The sequence below is a fragment of the Octopus bimaculoides genome, chromosome 11 (genome assembly GCF_046866305.1).
Source record: "Octopus bimaculoides isolate indiv1 chromosome 11, ASM4686630v1, whole genome shotgun sequence".
Lineage (NCBI taxonomy): Eukaryota > Metazoa > Mollusca > Cephalopoda > Octopoda > Octopodidae > Octopus > Octopus bimaculoides.
In genome coordinates this window covers 56384399-56407148 of record NC_142938.1, presented here as the reverse complement: position 1 = coordinate 56407148, position 22750 = coordinate 56384399, and the positions used below count along the sequence as shown (strand labels likewise).

Sequence of the window (22750 nt, the reverse complement as noted above, 5' to 3'; positions counted from 1 at the left end):
ATGATGATGATGCATACAATTGTGGTCAAAAGCTTGGGACATTTAAAAAAAAAAAAATTAAATTGTTATGAAATTGTAATTTGATTCATATATATATACAGCATATATATTTGAGCAGTTAAGATAAAAATTCTAATTTTCAGACCTATGTTCCAAACTTTTGACCACGATTGTAGATGATTAGTTGCCTGCAACAAGAATAGCCAGCAGTAAAAACATCAATAAGATCATACAAAGGTATAGACTGTTCAGACTGATTAAATCCATTGTGGCAAAATGATCAATGAGAGCAATACTTTCAAGTCAGTTACAGAGATAAAAATCTTTGAAACTACAACACTTAGATGCAGTGCTCTGAGTCTTGCTGAGAGATGGCTTTCCATTAGTATTATGCCAAGCTGGCAGAATTGTTAGCATGTCAGGGAACATGCTTAGCAATATTTCTTCCATTTTGTTACATTTTGAGTTCATATTCTGCTAAGGTCAACTCTGCCTTTCATTCTTTTGGGGTTGGTAAAAATAAGTACCAGTTGAGCAATGAGGTTGATGTAATTGGCTTACCCCCCCCCCCCCCCCCGCTGTGCTCAAAATAGAAAGAATATTTACTAACCCTAAAATCTCCACTGTTGCCATCATCAAGTTCCAAAGTAAAAGTTTCAACAATACCACTTGGGTGAGGCTGCCATGCTATGGTGACACTGTTATTCTCAGCACTACAATCTTCAGGAATTATCACAGGCTGGCCAGGAGCTGCAAGAAACAAGAGGAACATTGTTCATTTATTTAACCACCACTCATTTCCAATATTCTTCAAAAACATGTCTAGCCATGGGAAAATATTTCCACGCTTGAAAACAGGTGAGAGTCAGCGACATGAAAGCCAGCTGGCCATAGAAAATCTGCTTCAATAAACTCTGACCCATGCAAGTGTGGAAAAGGGGACATTAAAACAATGATGATAGCACCTCAACACTATATTGAAAGAACAAGTAAACCCCTTACCTTTCATTTCATAAAAGTCCATATTCTCTATTGATTGTAAGATGTGTTCGTTGTCAAACCCTAATTCAAATTTTGGTGAAACTCGAGCTGTTAATTCAATTTCTCTGTTGAAATTTTCATCAGCTGTGGAAACGCGATTTATCAAAGCATTGGAAATCTGAAAGAGAAACGACCTCAGTGAAACAGAATATAAAATAAACAACCATTATTATCTGGAAAAAAGAGAAAAAGTCAACCAAGGAATTAAAATGAAAAAGTAAAGCAATCATAAATTCATATCCAGTTCTATGGTGGTGTACTATTGAAGTAATGTCATAAATTGATATACAAAAGGTGTCATAGCACAAGCATTTACATTACATTTTCTATTAGGAATTTAGGAATTTTCTATGAATTATGGTAACACATTTTTCAGTATTTGAAATTTGTTTTTGTCTGAAACACATAAAAAATACTTGTTCCCAAACAACCTTGTTGCTTAGATAATTTTTGAATAATTTGTAAGATAAAAGTAAAGTTTGATATAGACATATAATAATGCTGGTACCACAGCATGATCACAGACCTTGAGTTGTAACTAGTAAAAGTGAACATACATTAATGACTCAGATGCTAACTTAAAGAATGCCATAGTGCTGAAATATGCAGATGACATCAAGCTGTATCTTGAGATAAAAAAGGCAGATCCTGAACACTATAGATCTTTCCTGCAATCAGACCTAGACACAATGCAACAATGGATCATGGACTGGCAACTCAAGCTGGCTGTGGACAGGTGTACTACCATGCATTTTGGGAGGAAAAACCCAACGTCCACATACTCTCTCCACAACACTAATATCAAGAAGTCTTCTTTGAACATGACCTGGGCATTACTGTCAGTAGCAATTTGCACTGGACAAACTCAGCAAGACCTTTGTCAGTCGCTCTCCAGCTATTTATTTAAGGCTGTATATGGTTATGGTGTGGCCACACTTGGAATTTGCATCACCAGTCTGGGACCCCTATCTTGCTCAGGACATTGACCTCCTGGAAGCTATTTTGAGACATGCAACCAAGTGAATACCCTCCATCGGGCATCTACCATACTATGAACGCCATGCTTCCCTGGCTATAGATACATTGAAGCTCCAACGTTTGGCAACTGACTTAGTAAACACCCACAAAATTATTAACCATCATATCAACAACTACCTTGAGCACCTTTTTAAGCTCCATGTATCTATCACATGTGGGCATGCCTACTAAGTCAGAAAACAGCACAACTCCTGTGACTTTTGGAAACATTTTTTCACACTCAGAGTTGCTGAAGCATGGAACAAACTACTTGCATCAGTTGTTAGTTGCCGAGACATTGCATCCTTTAAAAACTCCATGCTTCTTGAAATTCACCAACACTATACCTGATAACCCCCACTCCATATGCATGCACACATGTATATCATGACTCATACACTATTCACATTCCTGACTTTTGTACATACTTCTATGTGCTGTACATGCACCTTTAATGAGTTGTAGTGCACCTGAGCACTATACACAATAATTTCATTATTATTATTATTATTATATCTAGTGAAACTACTGAAGTAATTAATTTCAGGTAGAAGGGGAGATAATTCAGTGTCATATTCTGATCTATTCTAATCCTGTTCTCCAGTCTTGCGTCTCCACTTTTCTATTTTAAATACTATTTTAACACTGCTATTAATTATAACAGTTCTGTGAGAAGTGATTTAGTGAAAGAGATTATATGAAGTTGTAGCCCAAATCATTTAATCTCCATCATTAAAATGAGAATCACATAAAGCCATCATCTCTAATGAAGTTTGACTTACATCAAAAGATGAAACATGTCTTCATATCTTGGGTGCTCAGTTTGTGGTCTGCCTTAAAATATTTGATCAGTTGTTTCTATGATGTAGGTGTGTTCAATAAGAATTACCTATCAGCATCATCATCATCATTTAACATCTACTTTTCTATGTTTGCATGGGTTACACAGAATTTGTTAATCCTTTAGCATTCAGATTATTCTGTCAAATGTAAATCTTATTAATTCATATTGTTTTGAACTAATCAAGCATCATCTTGTTGCTTCAAGATTTTGATGATGTGATTGTTTATTTTTAGAATGACATTATAAGGTAGATGGAAGAGGCCAGATCTGGCCAGTTTAAACATAAAATGTGTAGAATAATTTGGCTGGATATGGCTGGTTTAAATGCTAAAAGTTGAGGCGGATTTTCTACAGTCAGACGCCCTTCTCACCATTGACCCTCATCTATTTCCAGGCAAGGCAACATTTCGCTATAGTTAGTCATATTTTTCTTATAAGACTGCTTATATGATGATGATGATACTCATTTAAAACTATCATGTGATGTCAACACAAAGGTGTGCCACACACACACACACACACATACACACACAAACATGTATATGATGGGCTTCTTTCAATTTCCATTTACAAAATTCACTCACAAAGCTTTGGGGCTATAGTGAAATCTGAACTCAGATTGCTGGATTCAGAGTCCAGAGTTATAACCAAAAAATACTTCAAACAATTTTCATTAAAACATAGAATTACCTGTAAAAAAGAGAAGGCATCACTTTCTTTTAAGACTTCAATACCAAACTGAAGTAGTCCAGTGGTACGTTGTAGAAGGCTGGTACAATGGGAAACTTGTTCTTTCAGTGTCAAAATTTTCATTTCTTTTTCATTATTTAGAGTATCTAACAAATATTGCCGACGGGCTCTGATTGACTCTATTAATTCATCACACTTTTCAATCACATTTTTTTGAAATTCAGTACAGTTACACTGAAAAATAAAGGAAAAAGATGAATGTCAACAACTTTTAATAGGTAGCGAATCAGGAGTTATATTTATTAAAATGACTATCCTTCTAGAGATAACCACCACCACCACAACCACTGCATCATCACTGCTGCTGTCACTACCACCACCTATGCTGGCATAGGTTGGATGGTTTGACAAGACATGACAAGCTGGAGAGCTGCAACAGGCTTCAAATGTCTGTTTTGGTATGATTTCTACAGCAGGATGACCTTCATAACACCAACCAATTTACAGTGTACTGAGTGCGTTTTATGTGGCACCAGGACAGGTGCTTGCTTTATACATGGCATCAGCCTTTTTAAATCAAAAAATGAAAATTTTTAAAATTAATGTTTGCCATAATGTATGTTGTGTCATAACTCAGAATTCATTGATGACGGGACAATATTTTACAAATAAAATTTTGTTGGTGAGGTAACTGGAATAATATTTCAATAACTGAGAAATTGGGAGTATAATTTCTAACCAAAATGCTTCTGTTTGTAAGTAAAGCTATGCAGTAGAAATGTAAGATAGCAGTTTGTTGGGTAAAGTGTTGGTTTCTAATCTGTACTTAACATTGACATTAGCACTGAACATCAGAGGTTACAGGGTGAATATGAAAAAAAAAAACAACTTAGTTGTGGAATGTTGGGTTAGGGTCACATAAGGTTAAGGTGAAAACCATTGAAATAAAACTATGATAGCAAAACTGTTAACCATACACATATGTAGATGTCATTATATATTTTGTTAAAATTGCATCAAAGAGATATGGTTTTCTCTTCAAAACCATGAATTAATTATTTAGCTCTCAATGGTTGATAACATACAAGAAACAAATAAATATCATTAGAGTACACTATATGATAGCATATGAGCCAATGTCAGAGCATCTATAGTCAATTGGCTTTCTAGACATGGCAACAAAATATATCAGTTCTGAACTTTTCTCTGAAATTGGTTTCAAATTTTGGCACCAGGCTAGCAATTTCAGAGGCAGGAATAAGTTGATCACATCAACTCCAGCACTCAACTGGTACTTATTTTATCGACCCCAAGAGGATGAAAGACAAAGTCAACCTCAGAGGAATTTGAACTCAGAATGCAAAGATGGATGAAATGCTGCTAGGCATTTTACCTGGCCTGCTAACAATTCTGCCAGTTTACCATCTTACTTTTCTCTGATATTAAAATAAGGATATAGATTAGGGGTTGTTGAAACCACACCATTGTAGTTATATTATAACAGAATAATATTATAGACAGACTGACTTTAATTTCATTTCCTTGGTAACGTTGTTTAACCCTTTAGCCTTCAAATTACTGCGCTGTGTCAAATATAATACTTATTTGTTCACATTGCTTTAAATTAATCATGTGTTGTCTCACAGCTTCAAGATTTTAATTACGTGATTTTTTTATTGTTAGAATCACATTGTAGAGTAGTTGTGAGAGGCCAGATCTGGCTGGTTTGAACAAAAAAAAAAAAAACAACAAAAAAACAGGTAGAATATTTGGCCCTGATATAGGTTAAATGCTAAAGGGTTGTTAAAGCATTTGCTACAGGTCTGAGACATTTTGGTGCTGCCTATTTCATGTTACTGATTCAACACTTATTTGAAACATTTTACTATTTCTCTTTCTCTCTCTCTCTCTCTCTCTCTGTCTTCTCTGTTTATGTGTGTGAACATCTAGTTATGCTTGTGTGTATGTAATATCCCTCTTTCTCTCTCTCTCTCTCTCTCTCTTTCTTAGTATCTGTATAGTTCTGTATATCTGTATACAGTATGTTATTCTTTCAATACATGCTCAATAATTTTAATAACAACAGTCACAATGTAAAGATGAAGAAAAGTGAATCAATATCTTTCTCAGGGACAATTTGTTTGTAGCTTCCTCTAGAACATGTCCTAGTATTTGTAAAAATATAAATACTACATTTAACAACTCTCAAGGTAGAAGAGGTGACAAATAACAAAGAAGATAGTTTTCAAAGGTATTCCCTCTTTTCAGTACTACTAATCAATTGACTTTACACTATCTCAAGAAACAAACACTTCAGAAAAATACAACTTCAAAAAAAAAAAAAATAATAATAATGCTTTCCATGATTAGTGCACTATAAGTTTCCAACATCATCATTTAATGTCTGTTTTCCATGCTGGCATGGGTTGGACAGTTTGACAGGAACTGGCAACCCACAGAGCCGCACCAGACTCCAGTTGTCTGTTTTGACATGGTTTCTATGGCTGGATGCCCTTCCTAATGCCAATCACTCTACAGAGTGTACTGGGTGCTTTCTATGAGGAATCAGTACTGGTGCTCTTTACTAGGCATTAACAACTGTAGAATTTCCACAGTAATGCTATTAGTTTTATTATTTCAGTAGTATATATCTTGGTTTTCATTTTATCAGCTATAAATATGTATCTTGGCATCTCATGCAGAAATACTTCTAATTTGTATACAGACATCACGAGCTAATAAGAGGGCCTTTATAGCTGCTAGAAATAGCAGCCAAATCTCCTTCCAGTAACATTACCATCTTAAGAAAATAATAAGGCTAGCTTGTATAATGTAGTACACAAGGCAGACAAGGTCACAAGCCACCACCATCACCCATATGCCAAAAAAAAAAGAAGAAAGAAGAAATGGAATAATTTTGGATAGAACATCGGACTGTTCAGTCCAGGTTGAACTGGTGCTACAACAACAACATACATCAGCATCATCATTATGAAACCATAATGGTAACAGCACAAATGCAAATATATTAAATTGCCAGATATTTAGAAAGTAGAGAAGCAGTAATTCATTATTTAATACATTGTTTAATTATTTCCCTATATGTGTATGTCAAGGAACTCAGGACTATTGGAATTTAGAAGAAGTATTAAGTCAACTGGAATTGGTAAAGGAAAAATTTCTTAACTAAAATGGAACCTTTTTTCTCCACAAGCCCTGTTAATTAAAGATAAATCTGGAAATAGAAGTCTACAAATATAAAATGATCTTTCCTCCAATTAATGTTTTACATAATCTAAAATGAGGAAATGTATGCAAGGAATGGTTAAAAGAGAAAAACAAACAAACCAAACAAACCAAACAAAACAAAAATGGAAAACAGGATTAAAAGGAGTTTTCTTAGGTAGAAGCAGCTTCTAAAAATAAACTGATTCCCAACCTCAGACATTAAAATAAGACATGTTACCCTCTCCTATTTCCTCTTAGAAAGAAGTTTGAAGAGAAACTGTTCTTCACTCACTCAACAGACATTCAGAAAGAAATCCAAATAATCCAAAATATGAACATAAATTCCTTGTTTTGGTTTTCAAAATTGATATTTTTCTTCTTAAATTCAGAAACTATTTTATAGTTGTAAAATACTAAAACAAAACTAAAATATAGTTGTTTCATATACAATTTGACTTTATATTGTACTAATGATGCAATAATAATGTTTGATGATGATGATGATTGTTGCTGTGAATTTTCTTTCCTTTTTCCCCCCCTTTATTCTATGTTTACTTATCTATTTTTTACTTTTTCTCTTTGTCTTCCCCTTTTTCTATGTCATATGACTCTATAAATGAACAATCTGGTGTGTTTGTTTTAATGGCCTACCAGTGTATACAGTACGTTTCTCTGCTCTAGGTGTCAGGAAGGCACTTGGCAAGAAATGGAAACAGAACTGAAAGAAGATACTAATGAAAATAATGATAAAAATAATGATGTTTGAAAAGTCATGAATGTTACAAGTAAAACAAAAGACAGGGAAGGCATCACCACTGCAAAATTAAGAAGACACCTGTGAAGAATTCTAACAGCAGCTGACATTGTTAATAGTTCTATTTCTGTGGGATTCACTAATAACAATTACAATGTCTTAGATTAATTTTATTGCATTTTTGTATAAAATCATGCAGAATGTTAGACTATCAGAAATGTAACCTTTGCTTAAGATGATGATGAGCCTCTGCTGTTCCCGCTACCACTGCTGCCACCACTACTACTAATAATAATGGTTTCAAATTTTGGCACAAGGCCAGCAATTTGGGGGGAGAGGGTAAGTCAATTACAATGACCCCAGGGCTCGACTGGTTGTTGTTGGCACTCCGTCGCTTACGACGTTGAGGGTTCCAGTTGATCCGATCAATGGAACAGCCTGCTCGTGAAATTAACGTGCAAGTGGCTGAGCACTCCACAGACACGTGTACCCTTAACGTAGTTCTCGGGGATATTCAGTGTGACACAGCGTGACAAGGCTGACCCATTGAATTACAGGCACAACAGAAACAGGAAGTAAGAGTGAGAGAAAGTTGTGGTGAAAGAGTACAGCAGGGTTCGCCACCATCCCCTGCCGGAGCCTCGTGGAGCTTTAGGTGTTTTCGCTCAACAAACTCTCACAACGCCCGGTCTGGGAATCAAAACCGCGATCCTATGACCGCGAGTCTGCTGCCCTAACCACTGGGCCACTGCGTCTCCACGCTCAACTGGTACTTATTTTATCAACTCTAAAAGGATGAAAGGCAAAGTCAACTTCAGTGGAATTTGAACACAGAATGTAAAGATGAATGAAATGCTGTTAAGCATTCTGTCTGGTGTGCTAATGACTCTATCAGCTTACTGTCTTTTTTATAATGATAATGATAATAATAATAATAATAATAATAATAATAATAATAATAATAATAATAATGATCCTTTCTACTATAATAATAATAATAATAGTAATAATAATAATCCTTTCTACTAATTTGTGGGGAGGGGACTAGTCAATTACATCGCCCCCAATGTTTCACTGGTACTTAATTTATCGACCCTGAAAGGATGAAAAGCAAAGTCGACCTTGGTAGAATTTGAACTCAGAATGTGAAGACAGGCAAATACCACTAAGCATTTCATCCGGCATGCTGATGATTCTACCAGCTCGCCACCTTAATAACAACAACAATAATAATAATAATAATAATAATAATAATAATGGTTTCAAATTTTTCCACAAGGGCAGCCATTTTGGGGGAGGGGACTAGTTGATTACATTGACCCCAGTGTTTCACTGGTTCTTAACTTATCGACCTTAAAAGGATGAAAGGTGAAGTGACCTCAGCGGAATTTGAACTCAGAACATAACAACAGGCAAAATACTGCTAAACATTTTGCCCAGCATGCTAAGGATTCTGCCAGCCCACCATGATAATAATAATAATGATACTAATAATAATAATAATAATAATAATAATAATAATAATAATAATAATAATAATAATAATAATAATACAAAAATGCTATGACAAAGTGGCAGTGCAGACACACTGGGAGTTGTGCAGGAAGTATGGGCTAAGAAATTCCAACAAGTGGCATAAGTATCAACCTTTACCATATGCAGAAAATGGTCAGGTGAAACTCACATGGGATTCACCAATCTATACAGATAAGAAGCTGTAATATAAACAACCAGATATCACTCCCCTATGGAAGGAGTCCAAAGAATGAACTATCATCACTGAAACTATACCTACAGACCAGAATATTGTGAAGATAGAGGAAGAGAGAGAGTTGAGAAGTATGAAGAACTAGCATTGGAAATGAAACACATTCATAGAGCCTCAAAAGTGAGTGTGGTACCTATTGTGATAAGGTGCACTTGAGACCATCTCAAAGAAAATGATATTCTGGCATGAAAAGCTGCAAATACCAAACTTTATAGGAGGTACACAGTTGGCAGCAATACTTGGAACAGCACGCATTTAGAAAAATGTTGCATTTCTAAGCTGCAGGATAGAGCTAAGACATAATATAAATCAGAATAATAATAATAATAATAATAATAATAATAATAATAATAATGCGCCGTTTATCTTGATATGAGATCACCATGTCGCGCACATATGGTTGTGATGCATGTGCCTGGCGTACCCTTATCAGATGGGTAGTCATGATGGGTATACTGGGCTTCGTATATTTTACCCCAGTGTAACTTTGATGGCATGCACTGCTCTCTCACTCAATAATAATAATAATGAATAGTAATGATAATAATCCTTTCAATAATGGGCACAAGGCCTAAAATTTTTGGGGAGGGGGCAAGGTGATTACAGTGATCCTGGTGTGTAACTGGTACTTATCTCATCAACCCCGAAAGAGTGAAAGGCAAAGTCGACCTCAGTGGAATTTGAATTCAGAACGTAAAGATGGATGAAATGCTGCTAAGCATTTTGCTGGCGTGCTAATGATTCTGCTAGCTCACTGCCAAAATAATATTAATAACTGGTAATTAAAAACTATCCGGGAGTCTTTAATGATTATGATGATAATAATAATAATAATAATAACAATGATTTCTTTTATTTGCCATCAGGGTGAAGGATGAGGGAGACGATACAAAGACAGACAAAGTGTGGGGGGGTTACATATAATGAAATGATTTAAAGAAACAAAAACAATTGAAAGTATACAAAGTATACAATAAACCAAAGAAAGGAAGTATACAACAGTTAATAAAAGGGAAAAAAAAATGATAATGACGTGCTCCTTCTGACACAGGAGAACGTCATGGAATAATCGAGGTCCATTGTCCAAGATCTCCTTGAACATCAAGAACAACTGCCCCCTCCAATTTCTTTTCTCTGACTCACAAGTCTAAGAAGAATATAACATATAGCAATGAAATGCTTTCTATTAGTCAGCAATAATTTCTGTCATTAAACAAAACAACATTACATATGTTATTTATATAATTTTATGTAAATGATTCCAACATGAAAGAACTACAACAAAAATGAGAAATCCCTTGGATTGGATGGTATTTTGGATTAAGGATTCTACAATGCTGCAAAAACTTTTCTATAAATATTTGTCTTTATCTGATTAATGATACCAAACTGTTGCTATTGATTGGTTAGTATATCATCACAATCATCGTTTAACATTTGTTTTCCATCTGACATGAGTTGGATGGTTTGACAGGAGCTTTGGCATAGATTCTATGGTTGGATTCACTTCCTAATACCAACCAGTTTACAGTGTACTGGGTATTTTTTACATCATCAATAGTAAGCAAGTAACTCACAATACAAAACCCTTCAACTGAGGTGCAAATAGTTTTGAGGGAGCTGGCTTTGTGCAAAGTGTTGAGAAATTTAAACTGTGATAGAAGCACAGAAACAGATGTTTTGCTGTAGAGGAGGAGATACATAGTTACCCCAGTTAAAGAGAAAAAGAGAGAGAGAGAGAGAGAGAGATGGTGGTGAATTTTATAAATTGTAAAATGTATTCTTCCTCATTAAAAGGTTTAACCATAGTAGTGGAGGTGGATGCTCTGAGAGTGTAGCTGTGAGAATAAAATTAGGCTGGGCAAAGTTCAGAGGGTTCCTACCTCTGCTGGCAATAAAGGACCTCTCCCTCAGAGTGAAAGGCAGATTGTGCGATGCCTGTGTGCAAACAGCTATGCTACATGGCAGTGAAACATGGGCTGTGACAGCCGAGGACATGTATAGGCTTGAACAAAATGAAGCCAGTATGCTTCGCTGGATGTGCAATGTTAGTGTGCATGTTCAACAGAGAGTAAGCATCTTGAGAGAAAAGTTGGGCATAAGAAGCATTAGATGTGGTGTGTTCAAGAGAGATGACTGCACTGATATGGTCATGTGATGCGTATGGATGAGGATAGCTGTGCAAAGAAGTGCTGATCTCTAAATGTGGAGGGAACCTGTGGTAGAGGTAGACATAGGAAGACATGGGATGAGGTGGTGAAGCATAATCTTCAAACTTTGGGCCTCACAGAGGCAACGACTAGTGATTGAGACCTTTGGTGATATGCTGTGCTTGAGAAGACACGTCAAGTCAAGTGAAATTGTAGTCGTGGCTGATGCTGGTGTCACGTAACTGGCACCCATGTTGGTGGCACGTAAAAAGCACCTTTCGAGTGTTAGGCCTCATAGAGGCAATGACCAAGACCTTTGGCATTATGTCGTGCTTGAGAAGAAGACCCATCAAGCTAAGTAAAATTGTAGTCATGGCAGATACTGGTGTCACACAAATGGCACCTGTGCCAGTGAGATGTGAAAAACACCCATTACACTCTTGGAATGGTTGGTATTAGGAAAGGAATCCACCTATAGAAACTATGCCAAATCAGACTAGTGTCCGGTGCAGCCTTCCCGCTTGCCACCCTGGTCAAACCATCCAACCCATGCCAGCATAGACAATGATGATGATGATGATGATGATGATTATTATTATTCTGTCAAATGTAATGCTTATTTATTCACATTGCTTTATATTAATCGTGCATTATCTTGCAGCTTTGAGATTTCAATGATGTGATTGTTTATTTTTAGAATGACATTGCAGAGTAGATGTATGAGGCCAAATCTGGCCAGTTTAAATGCTAATGGATCAAGGTTTTAGTGACTGGTTGTTGATGAGAGGTTGTAATGTTGTTAGTGTATTTCTTTGACTGTGTCTTGCTTGTCTTGGTTGGTAGCAGATCATTCTTCATGTACATTTGGTCCAGGCTGTATATAAATGATGCCTGTGTGAAAAGTTATAAAGAAGTGAAGGATGGCATCATCATCATAGGGGTACTCTTGCTGGATTTAAAAGTGCATGGGATGCTGATGCAGGGAAAGAAAAGTTATCTGAGAAAGCAGATCTTGAAACACACTAAAATAGAATGTAACAGATAGCTGATGCATGGAGCTCAAAGGTAGGCAATTTTGGTAGGAGGTTCTGAAATCAGATATAATGCAAGGTTTTACTTATGTCAAAGGCAACATGAATAGTTTTGCCAATTTTAAGACTGACAAACAATTTATAGGTTTGGTCTTATAAAAAATATACTGGTGGCCACTGCAGAGGGGAAGAGATTCAAAGTAACAATCATTTATAACTGTTTCCATTATCTTTAACTCTTTAGCTTTTAAACAAGCCCAAATATCTTCAAAGAGACAATGACCAACTCAAAGCAACACTGAAAACACTGGAAATGAGCCTAAATCATTTGAAACACAATCCCAAGACTGTACCAACTGGCAGTGTTCCCTCACCCTCAGAACCAAAAACTTCAAAGCCACCAAAAGAGCAAAGAAAGAACTCAAATGACAGGAGAGAAAAGCTCAACAAAATCAACCTCAGCTATGTAGTCAATGCCACTGACTCTTCTATGCTAGAATTTGTCTATAGAGTCATCAACGTCATCACCATAAAGGAAGCGTACAGCAAAGAAGAAACTAAATCCTGATATATGAAATAAAGTTGATGATTCTACCTGTTTTATATTCAAAATGGCATGATGTAGCCTCCCGCACATACGCTACAATATCAGAGTAAAAATAAACAATTACATCACTGAAATCTTGAAGTTATGAGATAATGCATCATTAATTCAAAACAATGTGAATAAATAAGTATCACATTTGACAGAGTAATCCAAATGTCAAAGTGATAAGATGTAAGTGAGGGGAATAGATTATTAGTTGACCGGCATAGAGAGGTTATCTTTTGTGTGAATGGGACACACTGTTGGATTAGATATACAAGTTGGGTTAAATACATACAAGAGAATGGATAAAAGGTTCAGTGAGTACAGGGGCCAGCCCGAGTGCACTTTGTTTCTAGGGAATAAAGAGATACTGTCATAACTGGTTATCTAGTTTAGCTGAAGTGACCAGAGATGTTTTCACACTTAGTATTAAGGGTGGGCTTGAGAGAGAGAGAGAGAGAGAGAGGGAGAGAGAGAGAGAGAGAGAGAGAAGGGGAGAGAGAGAGAGAGAGAGAGAGAAGGGGAGAGAGAGAGAGAGAAGAGTTTGGGAGGTGTTTTATCATAGGTGTGCAAAATTGGATTAGAGGTGGAATGGTTAGTAATTAAGGTGGTGTCACTGGCAGGAGTATTGGTTATAGAGCCTCACTGGATTCAGCAGAGTTTATAAGATTTCTCTGATTGCAATTTGGAATCAATAGAAAACTTTCATGCAATGTGATAAACGAAAATTTTGTTACTGAGTGTTATTGACAGCAGTCTTAACTTGCACAAAAGTGAAACAGATGTGGGCGAACCATTTAAGTGAGTTTGGCTTGTGTACTTAAGTCGAGTGTGGGTTGTGGATGGTTTTAATTACCCGCTCAACTAACTCAAATGGACCAGACGTGAAGCACTATTGTTACAAACATGATGGGTATAGAACTACCAAAGTTCATCTTTTACTTGTTTCAGTCATTAGATTGCAGCCATGCTAGGGCACCACCTTGAAGAATTTTAGTCAAGCAAATCCACCTAAGTGCTTATTTTTTTATGCCTGGTTACTTATTCTATTGGTCTCTTTTGTTGAACCACTAGGCCACAGGGATGTAAACATACCAACACCAGTTGTCAAGTGGTGGTGGAGGACACACACACACACACATACATACACACACACACACACACACACACACACACACACACACACAACAGGCTTCTTTAAGTTTCCGTCAACCAAATCCACTCACAAGGCACTTGCCCATGATGCCACACAGTGGAACTGAACCTGGAACCATGTGGTTGGGAAAACACAAGGGTTTAATGAGTAAATGATGGTTGGAGGATGTGGGGGAAATTTGATTACAATGATAGCATTTAAAACTGACAAACATGTAATCATCTTCTTTTATTTGTTTCAGTTACTGGACTGTGGCCATGCAGGGGCATTGCCTTGAAGAGTTTAATCGAACAAACTGACACAGTACCATTCTCTTTTTTTAAATACCTGTACTTACACAATCAGTCTCTTTTGTCAAACCACTAAGTTATGGAGATGTAAACAAAACAATGCACAAGTTATCAAGCAGTAGTGAGGAGGACAAATGCAAACACAAACAAACACACACACACACACATATAAGCAATGGGCTTCTACAATTTCTGTCAATCAAATTCACTTACAAAGCATTGGTTTCCACAGGGCTATAATAAAAGACATTTGCCTAAGGTGCCAAGTAATAAGTTTGAACCTGAAAGCATGTGGCTGCAAAGTGAGCTTCTTAACCACACAGCTATGCCTGTACCAAATTGAAAGATAACTATTTAATCTTATATATATATATATACTTATCTTTTACTTGTTTCAGTCATTAGACTGTGGCCATGGTGGGGCACCACCTGAACCTTTCAGATAAGAAGATAAAGAACTGAGATACCTGGCACTTTGCTGTACTCAAGAAGACCTCCACAGCAGAAGTGTTAAGGTGACATCCCCTGGTGAAGAAGGTTTGTCTACAAGAGCTAGTGCCATGTAAAAAGCACTCATGCTACTGCCACGTAAAGAGCATTTGTGCCAGTGCCACATCAAAAGCACCCAACACACTGTAAAGTGATTGGCATTAGGAAGGGCATCCAGCCATAGAAACCAACCCAAATCAGATGGGAACCTGGTGCAGCTCTCCAGCCTGCCAACTCTGGTCAAACCACCCAACCCATGCCAGCACGAAAAACAGACATTAAAGGATGATGATGATGACGATGATATATATCATCATCATCATCGTTTAACGTCTGCTTTCCTTGCTGTCATGGGTTGGACGGTTTGGCTGAGAACTGGCAAGCTAGGAGGCTGCACCAAACTCCAATCTGATCTGGCAAGGTTTCTACAGCTGGATGCCCTTCCTAATGCCAACCACTCCAAAAGTGTAGTGGGTGCTTTTTATGTGCCACAGGCATGGGAGCCAGTCAAGCAGCACTGGCATCAACCACGTTCAAATGGTACTTTTTACATGCCACCAGCACAGGTGCCAGTCAGGTGGCACTGGCATCGACTATGCTATATACATATACATACACACACACACACACACACACACATACATATATATATATATATATATACACGCACACACACACACACATAAATGAAACACCATATAAATTAATTAGTGAATGTCAATTAAAGATTAGAAGGCTGGAAAGTCCATAGAATTCTTTTAATTCCTATCTTCAATAATGTTTCATTCATGAATTAAAACCATATTGATTTAGTCTTAATAAACTAATGGATAAGCAGTTTTGTCTACATAGATTATAAGCTATTTTTTCTGTCAACACAATAATATGTTGCTTCCATTTTCATAAATATTTTAGAAGGATAAAAAATGTTTCCCTTTACATGTCTATTCTTTTTTCTTCTTTGAGCCCAAGGACTTAAAAGGCCAGTTTCCATGGTGTATAAGTGATCAATATATAAGAACATTTTCCTTGAATGAAATGCCAGTCCATAGCAGGGTTGGAGAACTTTTGAGGGGAGGGTGCAAATCTTTTGCACTGATCCTAGTATGTGATTGGTATTTTATTTTATAAAGGGATGAAAGGTAGAGATGACCCAGGTGAACATAAAGAAATGTCTATGTGCTGGTGCCATGTAAAAAGGACTGGTGCTAGTGCCATGTAAAAAGCACTGGTGCTGATGCTATATAAAAAGCACTGGTGCTAGTGCCTGCTTGTGCCACATGAAAAGCACCCAGTACACTCTGTAAAGTGGTTGGCGTTAGGAAGGTCATCCAGCAGTAGAAACCTTACTAAAACAATGAAGCCTGGTGCAGTTCCTGGCCTTGGCAGCTTCTGTCAAACTATTCAATCCATGCTAGAATGGAAAACAGGCGTCAAATAAGGATGATGATGATGATGATGTGTAGATGCTAAGGTAAATAATGCTAGCATTTATTAATTAACAGTTCTATGTATTTGTTAAACAGGATTACTTCTCAATAGGTGAAATGATTGAAATTTTTGAAAATTCTAGGTTTGTTGCTATGCATCTGTTAAGATGCAACAAAATTATTTAAATATTCCCAGTTGAAAAGAAAATGGTTTTCTTTACCTCTACTCTGTCTGTCATTGATTTTAATCTCTGAATAAATATTGTTCCTGATTTGGCTTTCTCTGATAAAGACTGAAGATTCTGAGATAATTCATTCTACAAAAGAAACACAAAAAATATTGATATATAAGTTGATCAATTAAATTCAAAGAGATGAAAAGAAAAGAAATGAAACGTTATGCATAAAATTTCTCATTTATATTTTCTGACTGATGTTCTGTTAGTAAAATAGTGAAAGATAGATTTAATATATACAGAATGAACCTTACAACTTTGTCAGTGAGAATGACAAGTATTAATAAAATATAGGAGGTGGTGCAAAAATGTTTTGATTTTTATGTTATGAATGCTAGTAAATCATTTCATGTATTTATCTTTAATCTTTTACTTGCTTCAGTCATTTGTCAGTGGTCATGCTGGGGCACAGCCATTGGAAGATTTAGATGAATAAATCGACCCCAATGCTAATTTTTTCTTAAAATCTAGTTCTTATTCTATCAGTTACTTTTGCTGAAAGTTACAGGGACATAAAGAAACAAACACAGGTACAAAGATATACACATACATACATGTCTCTATATATATATATGTTGTTGTATTTGGGGATGGTCATATTGCCAGTTTAGCCAATAAAAACACATGCACTGTATATTTGGTGTTAATTTGCTTCAGCTTTATATTACATTACATTACATTAATCCTATTTCGGCCAGAGTTCTTTCGTCACACTTCTGTGACCTCATCAGTGGTCCTTTGCTTTCTTCTTTCTTATGTGTGTCTCACCTTGCTAACTATCAGCCATTTTGTATTTTGTATTCCTATTGTATGTGTCTACGCATGCGTATCCCTCTATGTGTGTCTATGTTTTGTAAGTGCATGTGTGTGTATGGGGATGTATATATATATATTATAAAGTGAGCTTTTTAACTAGGCAGCCATGCTTGTGCCAGTATACAGTGAAATAGAATATTAGTGAGTAGTCCATAGATATAGAATATACAATGCAAAAGAATATTATTGAGCAGGTCGTGGATATTTGAAGAAAGACTTTAAGACTTGCTGTGATTATGTCTGCTCAGTGACAGACACTATTTCAGTAAATAATACATTTGATGTGTGCAGAGGTTTGTCAAGATGTAGGTGCTGGTGCCACATAAAAAGCACTGGTGCAGTGAAATGTAAAAAACACTGGTGCTGGTGTCACATAAAAAGCAGTAGTGCTGGTGCCATATAAAAAGTGCTGGTGTTGGTACCATATAAAAAGCACCCAATATACTATGTAAAGTGGTTGGCATTAGGAAGGGCATCCAGCTGTAGAAACCATGCCAAAATAGACTATGGAGCCTGCTATGGCTCCTGGCCTTGCCAGCTTCTGTCAAACCATCCAATCCATGCCAGCATGGAAAATGGATGTTACTGATGGTGATGATGATGCAGCAACAAAAAAAAAAAAAATCAAAATAACTATGCATACATGTATATTTAACAGGCTCTTAATGTACACATCATTATTTTGATGATCATTGCTTTGTGTTCTTAACATAAATTAATTAGATCTCCATAAAAAAAGCCTCTGCACAAATCAGAGGCTGTATTATTTGTAGTTTACATGCAGAAATAGAAATTTAGACATGGCCATGAATGATTGAAATGGTGTCTATCACTGAGGCAGTATAATCACTCTGAAACATGTGTCAAGCTGGTCTACCGAAGTCATTCAGACCCTGGCTCAATGCGTTTTTGCACACAAAGCTTATAAGGAGAAATTTGTTTCTGAAACAAGACTTCTGCAGTGAATATCTTCCATGTCTTAGCATATAGAACCAAGTTTAATATAAATGTATGCATTATTTAATATGCCTGTGTATGAAGTCTACCTTACATGAGGTTGTGAGCTAAAAAATATTTCTTAATTAATGGAAATTATAACCCCAATGAGAAGAAAACATGTTTAGCTGAAAACTATTCTCAGCAGGAACAAGGAAGAGAACTCTTGACATTTCAATCTCATCTCCTTAAAATTAGTTGGATGCATCTGACTAGTCTTTGGAGCCCTGGTATGACAACTTCAGATATGTTCCAGTCTTATTGGGGCTCTTCAGTGTGCAGATTCAACTCCATGGCTACCAAGATCTCAGAAAAACAGAAATAAATTTTGTGTGATGATCATTCACTGATCAGACAAATTAAAATAATATCATTAGAAATTTTCCATGGGTGCCATACTGCATGAAGAATATATAGTCAAGTGCTGGCTTCCAGACTTGTGGTAGTAAGTTGAAAATAATTTTTAACTAATCGTAGCTCACACTTTTTTTTCTTGCATAAGGTATCCTTCAGAGATTTTCCAATGTTGTTATTTGATTTTGACTATGCAAATGTTCTTTATAAAAAAATCACAGGTGTGGCTGTATTGTTAGAAGCTTGCTTCCCAACCACACAGTTTGTTGTTCAGTCCTACTGCATGGCACCTTGGGCGAGTGTCTTCTAGTATAGCCTTGGGCTAACCAAAGTCTTGTGAGTAGATTTGATAGATGGAAACTTAAAGTCCACAGTGTGTATGTGTGTGTGTCTTTGTATCTGTTTGTTCCCCACCACTTGTAACTTAGCAGTTTGGCAGAAGAGACTGGTGGAATAAGGGTCAGCCTTAAAAAAATAAGTACTAGGGTCGATTTGTTTGACTAAAATTTTTCAAGGTGGTGCTCCAAAATGGCCACAGCCTAATGACAAACAAATAAAAGATGAAAAAAGATATTCCCCTCCCCACATTCTAATGTATTCTGCCCTATAAAGTTACTGGTGATTTACCATGCAAATACTCTAAATGAAGAATTTGGGGGAATTTATAAAATATTTTTCTTTAATCTGTATAATACAGACCATCAAAAGTTGTTAACAATATAGTTCCATTATTATGAGGAATTTGGTCTTTTATGACATATCAAAGGTGTTTATCCATTCTGAGAGTTGCATTAATATAAATTAGGTAATTGATTTTTCTGTTTTCTTTTTTTACTTCCAAACATTAGAGAAAATAGTTAAATTGAGAAATGTTCTCTTTCAATCAATATTTTATAGTTTTATTCTTTGAATTCTCTCCAACACATTTAATTTTTTTTTTTTTAATACTTTATTTTCACATTCTTCTTCCTCACTGCCATTTCTCTCTGTTCCTTCCTTATTTTGCACCCACTACCATGCAGACAAATAATAAATAGAAAACACTTTTGTGTAGATTCCATTGTTACCATAAAAATTCATAGAATCCATTGTTGAACATCCCAACTCAAAAGAAATTTCCTTGTTTTGCCTCTCACTACCTTTTGTCAACCATTTCTATGTTCAGTTTCTGGAATTTTTTTTACTCACAGCCAAAGAATTTGTTTGCTAGATTAGTGTTTAGTATTCATCTCATTTGTTTGCAGACTAAATTTATACCATAATTATAATTATCGTTAAAACCATAATTTATTTAGCAATTGCTCAGAAATGATAGAATGGGTTCTAAGAAATTAAATGGAACACTTCCAAACAATTGAATTCTCCATCTCTTAAGACCAGAAATAGCATTTGAATAATAGAATCAGATAAATTTTGGGGGGAAAAAAGATCACACTTTGCAGGTAAAAATTAGGTTTATATTAAAGGTTGCAAACAAAAGGCACAGGTGTGGCTGTGTGGTAAGAAGTTTGCTTTCCAATCACATGATTCTGAGTTCAGTATCACTGCATGGCACCTTGGCCAAGTGCCTTGGGCCAACCAAAGCCTTGTAAGTGGATTTGGTAGACAGAGACTGAAAGAAGCCCATTGTATTTCCTTTCTCTCTCTCTATATATATATATACATGTGTGTGTGTGTGTGTGTGTGTGTGCGTGTGTGTGTGTGCGTGTGTGTGTGTGTGTGTTTGTTTCTGTCTTTGTCCTCCCCACACCCCACTTGACAACCAGTGTTGGTGTGTTTATGTCCCCATAACTTAGCAGTCCAGCAAAAGAAGCTGATAGAATAAGTATCAGGCTTAAAAAACAAAATAAGTACTGGAATTGATTCATTTAACTAAAACTTCTTCAAGGTGATGCCCCAGCATGGCCACAGTTTAATGACTGAAACAAATAAAAGATAATAGAAAAGATAAAGGTTTGTCACCCCACCACTCCATATCTAAACACATTGTTAATGAGTCAATGAAGAGCTCTCCATGTGACCACTTGACTTGCTAGAAAAAGCAGTCAGATCACCCTCAAATTGCTTCCTGTCATCTTATATAAGCTCAGAACACATTAAATATTTTTTATCTTTTACTTGTTTCAGTCATTAGACTGTGACCATGCTGGGGCACCACCTTGGAGAATTTTCGAATTGAATGAATCAACCCCATTATTATTTTTTTAAAAGCCTGCAACTTATTCTATTGGTCGCTTTTGTTAAGTTATGGGGATGTAAACACACAAGCACCGGTTGTCAAGAGGTGGTGGGGGACAACCACAGACACACACACATATATGATGGACTTCTTTCAGTTTCTGTCTACCAAATCCACTCACAAGGCTTTGGTCATCCGGAGGCTATAGTAGAGGACACTTGCTCAAGGTGCCACACAGTGGGACTGAACAACAAACCATGTGGTTGGGAAGCAAGCTTCTTACCACACAGCCATGCCTGTGGCTATGATACTGTAGTATATGCATTCATACAAAAAAACAAGACAACCATGGCTGGAATGTCTTGGCTTATAGACCTGTTTGATGATGGTTGCTGTGGAGTCAAACCACAATGACAACAGTATCGTAATTGTTATCATTATTATTATTATTAGTTTCCATTAAGGCAGCAAGCTGGCAGAATTGTTAGCATGCCGGGCAAAATGCATAGCAGTATTTTGTCTGTCTTTATGTTCTGAGTTCAAATTCCACCGAGGTCTTTGCCTTTCATCTTTTGGGGTTGATAAATTAAGTACTAGTTGCATACTGGGGTCGATCTAATCGACTGGCTCCCTTCCTAAAAATTTCAGGCCTTGTGCCTACAGTAGAAAAGGTTATTATTATTATTATTATTATTATTATTATTATTATTAAGCAAGGCAGTGAGCTGGCAGAATTGTTAGCACACTGGATGAAATGCTTAGCAATATTTCACTCTTCGCTCTGTTCTGAATTCAAATTCCGCCAAGGTCGACTTTGCCTTTCATCAAGGTCTATCAAATAAGTACTAGTTATGCACAGGGATCGATGTAATCGACTAAGACCCCTCCCTCAGAATTTCAAGCCTTGGCCTATAATAGAAAGGATTATTATTAGTTTTCATTAAGGTAGTGAGCTAGCAGAATCGTTAGCACGCCGGGCGAAATGTTTAGCGGTATTTTGTCTGCTGTTACGTTCTGAGTTCAAATTCCGCCGAGGTCGACTTTGCCTTTCATCCTTTCGGGGTCGATAAATTAAGTACCAGTTACGCAATGGGGTCGATGTAATCGACTTAATCCCTTTGTCTGTTCTTGTTTGTCCCCTCTATGTTTAGCCCCTTGTGGGCAATAAAGAAATAAGAATCGTTAGCACACTGGGCAAAATGCTTAGTTGCATTTTGTCCGCTTTTATACTATGAGTTCATATTCCACTGAAGTTGACTTTACTTTTCAACCTTTCGGGTTAATAAAATACATACTAGTTGAGCACTGAGGTCAATGTTATTGACTTAACCCTACATCTGAAATTGCTGGCCTCGTGCCAAAATTTAAAACTATTATTATTGGTTTTTATGGAATTTATTCAATCATGACATAGTCTTTACCTTTATAATTTTGGCTCTAATCATTTTGAATTGTTCTGTATGCTCTATGGTGAAAATGCAAGTTAAAATGATGATGACGATATTGATGATGACAATAACATCTACATTGCCTTAACCCTTTAGAATTCAGATTACTCTGTCAGATTTAATGCTTATTTGATGCACATTGTTTTAAAATAATCATGCATTATCTTTTAGCTTCGAGATTTTGTGGATGTAATTGTTATATTTTAGAAAAAACATTACAAGGTAGTTTGAGAAGCCAGAGCTG

At 36.3% G+C, this 22750-nt stretch overlaps 1 protein-coding gene across 1 annotated transcript in view; it reads right to left on the bottom strand.

Moving 5' to 3' along the window:
* Positions 1 to 22750, bottom strand: part of LOC106868414 (E3 ubiquitin-protein ligase TRIM9) — a 66275-nt gene that overhangs the window by 11857 nt on the left and 31668 nt on the right. Inside the window, exons 2-5 of the mRNA XM_014913658.3 lie at positions 16699 to 16794; positions 3593 to 3826; positions 1003 to 1159; positions 611 to 750 (exon numbers count right to left, since the gene is read on the bottom strand). Of these exons, the coding sequence (XP_014769144.1) occupies positions 611 to 750; positions 1003 to 1159; positions 3593 to 3826; positions 16699 to 16794 (627 nt within the window). The remainder of the gene's footprint in view (positions 1 to 610; positions 751 to 1002; positions 1160 to 3592; positions 3827 to 16698; positions 16795 to 22750) is intronic.